We start from the raw sequence: 12,809 nt of genomic DNA, 5'->3' as shown, positions 1-12,809 counted from the left end.
AATTGCTGGACCGTACAGCATTTCTGTTTTTAATTTTTTAGGAACCTCCATAGTAGTTGCACCAGTTCACACTCCCACCAACAGTGCACAAGGGTTTCTTTTTCTCCACAGTCTCACCAACATTTATTTCTTGTCTTCTGATAATAGCCGCTCTGACAGGTGTGAGGCGACAGCTCATTATGGTTTTGATGTGCATTTCTCTGATGATTAATGATGTTGAGCATCATTTATGGACCTCTTGCCAATCGGTATTATTATTTTGCTATTGAGTTATATGAGTTCTTTGTATATTTTGGATATTAACCCCTTATCAGATATGTGATTTGCAAATTTTTAAAAAAACTTTAAAGATATTATTTACTCATTTTTAGAGGAGTGAAGGGAGGGAGAAAGAGAGGGAGAGAAGCATCAATGTGTGGTTGCCTCTTGCATGCCCCCCACTGAGGACCTGGCCCACAACCCAGGCGTGTGCCCTGACTGGGAATCAAACCAGTGGCCCTTTGGTTTGCAGGCCGGCACTCAATCCACTGAGCCACACCAGCCAGGGCCGATTTGCAAATATTTTCTCCCATTCAGGAGGTTGCCTTTTTATTTTGTTGATGGTTTTCTTTGCTGTACAGAAGCTTTTCAGTTTGTTGTAGTCCCGCCTCTTTATTTTTGCCTGTGGTTTTTTTTTTGGTGTTGGGTTCAAAAAATCATTGCCAAGACCTGTTTCCTTCTAGGAGTTTGATGGTTTCAGGTCTTATATGCAAGTCTTTAATCCATTTTGAGTTAATTTTCGTGTGCAGTGTAAGACAGGGGTCCAGTTTCATTCTTTGGCATGCGACTGTTTGGTTTTCCCAAGGCCCTTTATTAAAAGGACTGTCCCTTTCCCATGGTATATTCGTGGCTCCTTTGTTATAAATTAATTGACTATATATCCGTGGGTTTATTTCTGGGCTCTTTATTCTGTACCATTGATCTATGTGTCTGTGTATGCCAGTATGATACTGTTTTAACTATAATACCTCTGTAATGGTTTGAAATCAGGGAGCATGACACCTCCAGCTTTGTTCTTTTTCTCAAGATTGCTTTGACTGTTTGGGTCTTTCGTCGTTCCAAAAAAGTTTTTAATCATTTGTTCTGTTTCTGGGAAAATGCCATTGGGGTTTTGATAGGGATTGCATGGATCCCACATACTTTTTGTCTTTCTGCATTAGCTAGGGCAGGGGTGTCAAACTCATTGTCACCAGGGCCACATCAGCCTCGAGGTTGCCTTCAGAGGGCCGAATGTAAATTCAACTCCTCAACAGTTAAGGAGTAGTTACGTTTATATAATCCTAAAATTATTTTGGCCCTTTGAAGGCAATCACGAGGCTGATGTGGCCCCCGTGACAGTGAATTTGACACCCCCGAGCTAGGGCTTCCAGGGCGATGCTGAAAGACAGCAGTGAGAGGGGGCTTCCTTGCTTTATTCCTGATCTTAGTGGGGAAGTTTTGAGTTTCCTGGCATAAAGTATAGTGTTAGCTGTAGGTTTTTGTAGATAGTCTTTATCAAGTCAATGAAGTATCCCTCTATGCCTAGTTTATTATAAATAGGTGTTAAGTTTTGTCATTTTTTTTCTATATTTATTGATATGATCATGTGATTTTCCTTTTTAAGCCCATTGATGTGATGGATTACATTAAGTGATTTTCCAGGGTTGTACTAGCCTTGCATACTTGGAATAAATCTCATTTGGTCATGGTGTATAATTATTTTTATACATTATTAGTCTGGGTTTGTTAATATTTTATTGAGGATTTTTGCATCTAAGAATGCTACTGCTTTGTAGTTTTCTTGTAATGTGTTTGTTAGATTTTGGTGTTAGGGGAATGCTAGCCTCACAAAATGAGTTAGAAATTATTCTTTTTTGCTTCTGTATTCTTAAAGAAATTATAGAACATTGGTATTATTTCTTCCTTAAATGTTTGGTTGAATTCCCCAGGGAATCCATCTGGTGCTGGTGTTTTCTATTTGGGAAGGTAATTAATTATTGATTTAATTTCTTCATTAAATATAGGCCTATGAGGTTTTCTATTCCTTTCTGTGAGTTTGATAGATTGGGCTGTTCAAGGAATTGGCCCATTTCATCTAGGCTGTGGAACTCAAGGGGGTGGTGGTGTTCATAGTACTCTTTGATTATCCTTTTAATGTCCGTGGGACCCATGGTGACATCTGCCCTTTCATTTCTGTTGTCAGAAATCTGTGACCTCTCTGTTTTTGCCTTATTTAGCCTGGGTAGGGGATTATCAATTTTACTGATCTCAAAGAACCAACTTTTGGTTTTGTTGACTCTCAGAATTTTGCTATTTTTAATTTTATTGATTTCTGCTGTATTTTTATTTCTTCTGTTTACGTTGGATTTAATTTACTCTTTTTTTTTCCTGATGTATACATTCAATGCTATAAATTCACCTCTAAGCCCTGCTGTTGCATCCCACAAATTTTGATAAATTTTGTGTTTATTTTCATTTAGTTCTATTTCTTTTTTCAGTTTCTCTTGATGTTTCTTTTTTGACCATGTGTTGTTTGGTAGTGTCTTGTTTAATCTTCAACATTTTGGGGATATTACAGTGATCTTTCTGTTATTGATTTCTAGTTCAATTCCATTGTGGTTGGAGAGCAGACATTGTATGATTTCTTTTAAATTTAAAGTGTGTTTTATGGTCAAGATCGTGGGCTGTCTTGGTGAATGATTCATGTGAGCTTGAGAAGAATATGTGTTCTGTTGTTGTTGAGTGAAGCAGTCTAGAGATGCCCATTATACCCATTTGATTGATAGTGGTGTTGAATTCAACCATACCCTTATTGATTTTCTGCCTGCTGGGTCTGTCCAGTTCTGATAGAGGGATGTTGAATTCTCCAGTTCTAATAGTAGATTTGTCTATTTCTCCTTGCATTTCTCTCAGTTATTCCCTTGTGTATTTTGAAGCTCTGTTGACAGGTACACACGTGGTAAAGAATGTTTTGTTTTCCCAGAGAATTGGCCCTTTCTTCATTATGTAATGCCCCTCTTTATTCCTGGTAACTCTCCTTGCTGTGAAGTCCGCTCTTTCTGAAATTAATACAGCTACTCCTGCTTTCTTATCATTAGTATTAGATAATTTTTCTATGTCAATTTACTTTTAATCTATACGCGTCTCTATTTCAAGTGGGTTTCTTGTAGACAACACAGAGTTCAGCCTTGTTTTTTGATCCACCCTGATAACTGCTGTCTTTTAGTGAGTGCATTAAGGCCATTGATATCCTACTTTTGTCTTCCACTCATTTTATGGCTTTTGATGTTTTGAGCCTTTTATATGATTACATTTTTATTTCCTTTCCTAACATGCCAGTTATACTTATTTTTTTTACTATTTTTACACTAGAGTCTACAATATATCTTTACAAGTCCACTTTTAAGTAACACCTTACCACTTCACAGTAGTGTGAATACCTTCTAATAGAACAAGCCTAATTTCCCCTCTTGTCCATTGTAGCATTAGTGCCATTCATTTCACATACACAGAAGTATACATAAGCCCATATACATAATATATGTATAGAATATATAATTGAACATATTGTTCCTGTTATTTTGAACAAACTTATCTGTTAGATCAATTAAGAATGATGATATGATCTCACCTTTAACTGGAACATAATCAACAAAAGAAAAAAAGCAAACAAAATATAACCAGAGACACTGAAATTAAGAACAATCTAACAATAGCCAGAGGGGAGTGGGGAGGGGACAGTGGGGAGAGGGGTTTACAGGAACTACTATAAAGGACACAAGGACAAAATCAAGGGGGAGGGTAGAGGTGGGGGAGGGAGGTGGGACTGGCTGGGGTGGGGTGGAGGGATGGGGAGAAAATGCAGACAATTGTAACTGAATAAAAATAAATTAATTAATTTAAAAAAAAGAATGATGATAAGTTTTTATTTTATCTTTACTTATTTCTTCTCCAGTGTTCTTCCTTTCTGTATGAATGTGTTTCTATCATTTTCCTTCTCTCTAAAGAACTTCTTTTCAATATATTTTTTTGCGAGGCAAGTCTACCGGCAACACATTTTCTCAATTTTTATATGTCTCTGAAAGTCTTTATTTCTCCTTCACTTTTCAAGGAAAATTTCATAAGGAAAAGCAGGTTGGTGAATTTGCTCCTCAATATTTTAAATATTTCACCCCACTTTCTTCTTGCTTGCATGGTTTCTGAGAAGTCAGACGTAATTCTAAACTTTGCTCTTCTACACATAAGCTATTTATTTCTTCTGGCTTATTATTTAAGGATTTTTCCTGATCTTTGGTTTTCTGTAGTTTGAAAATCAAATGCCTCAGTTTAGTTTTTTGTTCGTGTGTGTGTTTAATGTATCCTGCTTGGTGGTTTTGGAGCTTCCTGAATTTGTGGTTTGGTGTCTGACATTAATCTGGGAAAATTCTCAGTCATTATTGTTTTGAATATTTTTCCTTTTCTCTTTCCTTTTCTTCAGGAATTCCCATTACACAAATGTCACACATTTTGTCGTTGCCCCACAGTTCTTGGATATTTTGGTGTGATGGTATTTTTTTTTTCAGTTTTTCTATTTGTTTTTCGGCTTTGAAGGTTTCTATTAAGATATCCTCAAGCTCAGAGATTCTTTTTCAGCTGTGCCTACTCTAATAAGTCTTTCAAAGTCATTCTTCATTATTATTACAGTATTTTGTCATCTTTAATATATTTCTCATTCTTTCTTAGAACTTCCATCTCTCCCTACGTTACCAATCTGTTCTTGCATGCTGTCTACTTTATCCATTAAGCCTTCAGCATATTAATCACAACGGTTGTAAAATCATGGTCTGATAATTCCAACATCTGTCATATGTTAGTTCTGCTTGCTACCGCTTCAACCACTGGCTTTTTGCTTTTTAGTATGTTTTGTAATTTTTCTTGATAGCCAGACAGGAGATACTGGGTGAAAAAAAATAGCTACTATAAATAAGCTCTTAGTAATGGGGTAGATAGGTGTGGGGGGAAGGGAAGTGTTCTCTGTGATTGGGTCTCAGTCTTTTAGCGAGCCTGTGCCTGTGGGCTGTGACCCTTACAAGTACTTCTTAGCTCCCCATTCTTCGATGGAACAACATGGCTGGAGTGGGCGGGAGTTGCAATTTCCTTTCCCCCAGGTTAGTTAGGCTCTGTTTAAATAGATTTCTTATGAGGGCAAACCTTGCTAAGAAGGACAGAATGTTTTGGTGTACTTCAAATTGGTTCCTTTTCCCTCATTCCTGGCGGAAACAGAAAGGTAAATTCACAGAAGTGAGCCCTCCTGGAGACTTTTGTGTCTCAGAACTGCCCACGCGAAGCCTCCAGCAATTTGTCGATTATGGCTCAGGTTTTCCCACCGCAGCACTGGTTCCTGTGGGCGTTCAATGCACCGGTTTCTGTTTTGGTAAATTGGGACTCTCTGTTTTTGTCTGTTTGTCTCTCAGATTTGGGGGGCGGCAGTTTGCCTGGTGACCTCAGTTCTCTTTGATAAAATAAGAGTTGTTGATTTTTCAGTTTTCTCAGACTTTTACCAGTGGCAACGTCAAAACTTGTTACATATTGAACCGGAAACCATCCTTTTGCTTTTTAAAATATAGTTTTGGCCCCGGCCTGTGTGGCTTAGTTGGTGGTAGCATCGTCATGTGACTGAAGAGTTGCAGGTTTGCTTCTTGGGTGGGGCACATGCCTGGGTTGCTGGTTCCATCCTTGATCCCCAATCCCTGATCCCTTGCCCAGGCACGTAGGGAGGCAAAAGATCAGTATTTCTCTCTTGCGTCAGTGTTTCTCTCTCTCCCTTCCTTTCTCTCTCTAAAAGAAAAAAATTCTTGAGTGAGGTTAAAAAAACATTTTAAAAATACAGTTTTGTCCCATTTACACTTCATTAAAACTATACAACTTAGTTTTTAATTAAAAAGGATATCATATTGTATCTAGTTTACTGGAACTTATTTTTTTTACTCATTATATTGCTGTCATCCACATTTTTGTACCTAGCTGTAGTTAATTCAGCTGAGGGCTGTGAGTACGCCTTTGGGTCATCGTGCTACACTGACTTACTCAGTTTTCCTACCAATAACAAACCTTTGGGCTGTCTCCAGGTCTGTGTTATTGCAATGAGTGTTGCTGTGAAAATTCTTGAACACATCACTTGGCCTACGTGGGAAAGAGCTTCCCCAGAAGTACAATAGAATTACCGAGTCAGAGGGCATGAAAACATTTAGTTCTATAAGATGGTGCCAAACTATTTTCCAAAGTGTCAGCACCAATTTACACTTCCACCAACCACGTATAGGAGGACACGTGATCCACATCCTCTCCAATACTTGATTTTTTTCAGACTTTTTAATTTTTGCCAATGGGATGAATATGAAATGATACCTTGATGTGATCTTGATCTGCATTTCCTTGATCATAATTTAATTTTAGCATTTCTTTACATGTGCAGTGCCCAGCTGCTTTTCAGTTTTATGAAACACCTGTTCATGGTTTTTTTTGTCCATTTTCTTTTGGTTATTTAAGTCCTAGAAATCCTAGGAGTTATTTATGTATTTTTTAAAGGATTTTATTTATTTATTTAGCCGGAGTGGAAGATAGGGAGAAAAAGAGGGAGAGAAACGTCATGTGTGTTGCCATTTGTGCACCCCCATCGGGGACCTGACCTGGCCTGCAACCCAGGCATGTGCCCTGGCTGGGAATGGAACCGGCGACCCTTTGGGTCACAGGCCAGCACTCAATCCACTGAGCCACACCAGCCAGGGTCATTTATGTATCTTTGATACTAATCTTTTATCAGTTTTTTGAATATATTTTCCAAAATGTAACCTATCTTTACACTGTCTTTAAGATACCTTTGAACAGAAGTTCTCATTCTAATACAGTAAAACTTGTTGATTATTTTGTTGGCACCTTCAGCGTCTTGTTTAATAAATTCTTCCCTAAACCTAACCAAGGTCAGAAATAAATCTGCCTACGGTTTTACTTAATATTTTAAAGTTTTTCTTTTACTATTTAAGAATTGCATGCATCCGTAGATAACTTGGGTGTACGCTGTAAAGGAGAGATCTGATTGCATCCGTTTCTATGTGAGTAACCATCACCTCCCCCCCAGCCCACTGATCCACCGTGGCAACGAGGCGCAGCTGTCTCTGGCTCTGTCCTCCATTTCTTTGGTCACATCATCCTTCAGTACAGTTTTATGAATTTTGCTATCAATATTTTATATATTTAATATTTATTTCTTGTATTTGTTATGATGATGCTATTTTAACTTGACTCTTCTAAAAAGGTTTAACTTTTTGAGTTACTTATTGCAGAAATGTAGAAATATATTGACTTTTATATCTTGGTGTTATATGAGGATGCCTTGAATACTTGTTATTTTTAATACTTGGTCTATAGAGGTAAATAATATCACTTGCAAATAATGGTGATTTTCTTTGTCTTGTTCTTTTTTTAATCTTTGTGGCTTTAATTTTGCTAGAACCTAGGAGTAAGAGGGCCACCTTTTCTGGTTCCTCATTTTAAAGAGAGTACTTCTAATATTTCCCCATTTGGATGACATATATTAGAGATTTTAAAAATATATTCCTTGTCAGGTTAAGTAAGTTTCTCTCTATTTTCTGTTTACTAGGCTTTTTAAAAATTATGAATTAATTATGAACTAGGCTTATAGTTTATCTCCTTTAGTCTGTTAAGTCATGTAGTGAGTTATACTTGTATACTTTCTAATTTTGAAACATCTCTTCACTCCTGAGATAATGCACAGTTATCAAGATGAATTTATTTTTTTTATCCACCAAGAGAGTTCCTTTTCTAATGTTTTATTTAGGATTTTTTGTATTTATACTCATGAGTAAAATGGGCCCTTGATTTTCCTTTCCCAATCCTCTTCTTACCTGGCTTGCATATCAACGTTGTACTGACCCCGTAAAACTGAAATGGCTAATGTTCATCTTTTCTAGTTGCTGAAATAAGTTGTAAAAGATTCAGATGATCCACTACTTGAAAATTCAGTGGAACTTGCCAATAAAACCATGTAGGCCTGGAGCTTTCTTTCCGTAAATACTTTTTTATAGAGATTTTTAATTTATTGTTTAGAGAGAGGGGAAGGGAGGGAGAAAGAGAGGGAGAGAAACATCCATTGGTTGCCTGTCTCACAGCTCCAACTGGAGACCTGGCCCCAGGCCCACACATGTGCCCTGACTGGGAATTGAACTGGCAACCTTTCGGTTCACAGGCCAGAGCTCAATCCACTGAGCCATACCAGCCAGGACTCTTTCTGTGAATATTTTTAACTATAGCTCTAATTTTTAAAAAGTGTTTGCTTTATCTATAGTTATGTCTCCTTCTCCATTCATTCAACTACCTGTTTGTGTCTTTCTTTCCCTCTGATCAGTTTATTGTGAGACTGATGTTTTAAAACTTTATTTTCTTTGTCTTTGTTTTTTAGTTTGTTAATTTCTGTTCAAATTTTTAGTATTTCAGCATCTCTATATTTCCTTTGGATTTATTCTGTACTTTTTCTAATGTCTAAATTGGGCGCATAATTCCTAGCGGGTCTGACTTGTGGCAGTTTTAGTTCCCTTAAGTTCGTGTAGTTGGGTCTGGAAGGGTTCCATCAAAGATTCTGACCCAGAAAACATTAGTAGTTAAGACATGCTCTTCCTTTTGCTGTTGCTCACCCCTCCAGTGGAAGACTCACACAGGTGGTCGTCTGAAGGGCCGTTTCCTTCATTGGACTGTTTCAAAACACGTTTCAGTGTGCCCTTGGCCTAATTGTGCATATACGTTTCCTCTTTTAGCACTATCTTGTTATGTCAAAGAACACTAACGTGTGGAGCTGCTAAAATTCAAAGAGAATGTAACCCCTTGTGCTACAGATTAGGAACCTACCGAAACGAGGTGGTATTGTCTAAAGACACAGCATTTTCAGAATGAAGTGAAAGCCAGGTCATGAGACTTTGTAGTCTGTGCCCTCTCCACCGCACAAAGCACACTTCGACACCAAAGAGTGTTGCTTTTATAACATGGCCAGGCCACCTGCATGACCTTCTTCAATATGATCAACAGAAACAGCAACCGGGGAAGTGCAACATTAACAATAAAACAACGCGACTTGCTGGCCCCGAGAGTGCTTGTGTGTGTCGTTGTGCTCACCATCACTGATTCAGTGTTTACGGGTTCCAGTTGTGTGCCAAAGATTTATCCTGCAGCATTGCAACGTGAACTTAAGTCTTACTTTGAATATTTTTCTTTCTACCTGTTAACTTCTGACGAGCAGAAAGGGTTTGAGGAGGGAGACTAGTGAGAGATCAGAGGCTAAATAACCTCTTATTTGAACTGTGGGGCACAGACCCAGTGTCGTTTCTTCCAGCGTGACAGCTGACAATAGCCTTGTTTCTGAAGAAAAATAAAATTAGTATTTAGAAATGATGTATCTTGCATGCTCATTTCAAAGGAAAGAAATGGCATTACTTTAATTCTGCTGAAGTTTCTTTCATATTCCTTCTGGGCTCTAAATGTTTTTCTTGGAAGATACATAATAGATCATGAATTGGCTTCTATGAAGCAGAGGTCTCCTTGAACCACTGGTCCTTGATAGCCTCAAGAGAGGTGTTACACAAGTTCTAAAAATTCTCATTTGAAGCCAAGGGTTGATTGGCTGTGTTACTTTTGCAGCTGTAGTTGAAATTAGAAACATCCTACCTTCTCAACAGAAAGTTTACAGAGATCCATATTTTTCAAAAGACTTTTTATAACATAAAACTTTCAAAAGAGGTATATTAGCTTCAGCTTGCTCGATTTAGAATAAATGCAGTACAACAAATTGAGATTAGAGGTCATACCTTTGAGAGTGTTTCCTTAATGAGAAGCAAGCACTCTTCGCTGTTGTTACATTAAGATGGAGTGTAGTGTGAATTTAAATTTTATGTTGTTACCTTAAGTAAATTTCTCCTTCATTCTCCCCTCATGTCTTCAAGTATTTTTAAAATTTATTGTAAAATTACATAAATCCCAGTGAGGTCTAGTGGTAAAACCACATACAGGTTATAGGCAACTCATCTGTCTTTTGACGTGGTAAAAATAAGCCCAAGCCTCCCAAGCATGAACTTGGAGGTTTAGTCCTACCTCTGCTGCTACCGCACACACAAATCAGGCACATGAGCACATCAAGAGAGCCTTCCACTGTGTTTCCACAATGTTGCATAGCCTTATAACCTTCCAGATATGGGATTCCATTAATAGACTGCAAGAAAATTGTTTCGCTAGATGCTATCCCATAGAACTCAACTTCTAATGTACTGGTGGTATTGACCATCCGCATCGGGGAAATTCCTAGATGCTACCTGCTGCGTTGGGAGTGTCCTGGCCTTCCCTAAAATCCTCACTTTCCTATCCAGCTTTTAACTTTCGCTCAGCACTCCTTCCCTTCCATCTTTGACATTTCTCCTGTGGCCTCTTCCTGAAGCATTCACTCTTTTCCCGCTTATAACTCCTAAAAATAGCACTTATTTATAAAACTCATAATACAAGCAGAAAAAGAAGTGACAAGCATAAAGCCCTAGTTTTGAAAAGTAAAACTGAGAGGCCATGAAAACAAATATCAGTATTTCCTGATACTCAGGAAAAAAAGGCATTGAACAAAGAAACTTGGAGACACTTGCTGTGTTTACAAGACTGAGTTTAGGCTGCAGAGTAACCGAGTTTGAAAGTACAGGTTTTACAGTCAGACAGATCTCGGCTGTAGTCTGAATTGTGGCCCATTGTATCCATGTGACCCTGAGTCAGTTATGTCTCCTTTGTGAATATCCTTTTTTATCTGTACAATCGGAGCAACAATATCACCTGCTACTCAGTTTGTTATCAATTTCAAATAGGAGAACAAATGTAGAGCTGTCCGCACAGGACATGGCACATACGAAAGGCTCAGTGAAGGTAGAGGGTATTATTACTGTTATGCACGCCAGTAGAAAACTTGTACAGAGGGTATGACTTGGTTTTTCCTTGGAACGATTTACTTTGGAACTGAAATTCCTCTGAAATGATAGGTTGAACTGAAAAAAACACCCACTTAAGACTCCCTTCCAGCTCACTGACTACCTCTGGACTAGGATTGATAAATTGATTTACAGCCTGAAAACTTTATCTCATCTAGGCCTCTTATGAAGAAATAGAAGAGTCCCGAATTCCAAAATGTCAAAAGGGATGATGAAGTAGGTGAGAAAATGGGGATGGGGCTTCTTGGCAAAGGCACCTTTTCTGAAGGGGTGAAATATTAAGCACCAGGATCCTGCCTGACAAAGGAGAGAGACAACCATATATAACATCACAAATACACGCTTGTGTAAAAATGGAGTAAGAAACAGACACTAGTTTATTCATATGGATCAACTCTTTTTTTTTTCATTCAATGGATGAATGAGCAAATGAATGAGCCCAACACGTAATTTAAATATTTATTTTCAATATCTTTCATATCCTGTTTCATTCTATGAAATGAAAAGTTGAAGGTGGCTGAAAATGCCTTAGGTCTAATTAGAATTGGAAAACTCTTACCTCATTCAGTTCTAGGTAGTTGGAAGCGAAACAGTACAGAGTCATTCTGAGGAGTAAGACATTGAATGGAATACGGAGGATCATTATTTTTTTTGTCTTCTTTCACCAAGGATGAAGGGAAATGGTCACCTTTCTAATTAATTATATAGGGAAAAGAAAAAATTTTCAAAAAGGACCACATCTACAAATACTTCCACAATCAGGTCTTAGACTATCCCAGCCATGAACTCTGAATTGTCTTGGTGAATGAGTAGACAGAGGATGATGCTAGGGTACTGGAAAAATGACTAATAGGAACACAGGCTATTATTGGAAGTAGAATGCTTCTGGCCACCTCTATTGACAGTCTAAAATCTTGTGTTTCTGCAGGGTCTGGGGACCAGGAGAAACTGTGATTCTGTAAATGGTGCTGGGTCACTTTTCTCTAAGGCACTTCACAGATCAGAAGGTCAGACAACCTCAAAGATCCCTTACCCCCTGTTGCACCCAATTTATTATATTCTTTTGTGTGTGTCTTTTCCCAAATAATACCCAAAATAATTTTAGATGTTTTTCTTTTCACCTTTTCAGATTTCAAGTTGGAGGGTTTTCAGTTCATAATATGAAAATGCTGCTGATTTTGTTCCTCATAATAATTTGCTCCCGTGTTTCTATAAACCAAGATTCTGGTAAGGAAAAAAATGGAAAGAATTCTTAATTATCATTTTGGAAAATGATATATATGATTTGGACTTATTGAAAAGCTGAGTTTTGTTTCACTTTGTTTTGACTGTAATAGCGGTCAGGGCAGGAGTGGTAGCTCCATTTCTTTCTGAAGATCATTTGCCTCTGGATTTATTCCTTGCAAATGATAGAAAGATACAAGAGCTGTTATTTTGTCCTCAATTTCAACCCCTTTTAAGTCTTCTGGGAGGTTGCAGAAAAATCTGTCTCTTACTGTTAGTTTCAGGCCTGGAAATTTTTGGAAGGTCTCCTCCTAACTCATTTGTGCCAAAACATTATCTGGGTTAAGCATCCAGCCAGATTTGACTCTAATTTAAACTGTTTATTTGTTATTGTTTAAAAAAAAAAAAAAAGTGCTTTTACTCTGAGGAGAAAGCAGCAGAGCTGCCCACTGTCTGTCAGCAATATACATCCAGTGGACTTGAACTCAAACGACTGGCCTACCCCTCTCTGCCTCTACCTCTTCTTAAATAATTCTCACACTGATCACTTTATGTTCGGGG

The 12,809-nt window shown here is 37.9% G+C and overlaps 1 protein-coding gene across 1 annotated transcript in view; it reads left to right on the top strand.

Annotated features, from left to right (window-relative positions):
- Positions 1 to 12,809, top strand: part of LOC112309687 (collagen alpha-6(VI) chain) — a 140,105-nt gene that overhangs the window by 23,788 nt on the left and 103,508 nt on the right. Inside the window, exons 2-3 of the mRNA XM_024565909.3 lie at positions 11,953 to 12,031; positions 12,154 to 12,251. Coding sequence (XP_024421677.2) covers positions 12,185 to 12,251 — 67 coding nt within the window. The 5' untranslated portion in view covers positions 11,953 to 12,031; positions 12,154 to 12,184. The remainder of the gene's footprint in view (positions 1 to 11,952; positions 12,032 to 12,153; positions 12,252 to 12,809) is intronic.

Source organism: Desmodus rotundus, chromosome 8, assembly GCF_022682495.2.
Source record: "Desmodus rotundus isolate HL8 chromosome 8, HLdesRot8A.1, whole genome shotgun sequence".
In the NCBI taxonomy this organism is placed as follows: domain Eukaryota; kingdom Metazoa; phylum Chordata; class Mammalia; order Chiroptera; family Phyllostomidae; genus Desmodus; species Desmodus rotundus.
Note: the sequence above shows the minus strand (reverse complement) of the source record. Positions and strands in the feature narration are given on the sequence as shown.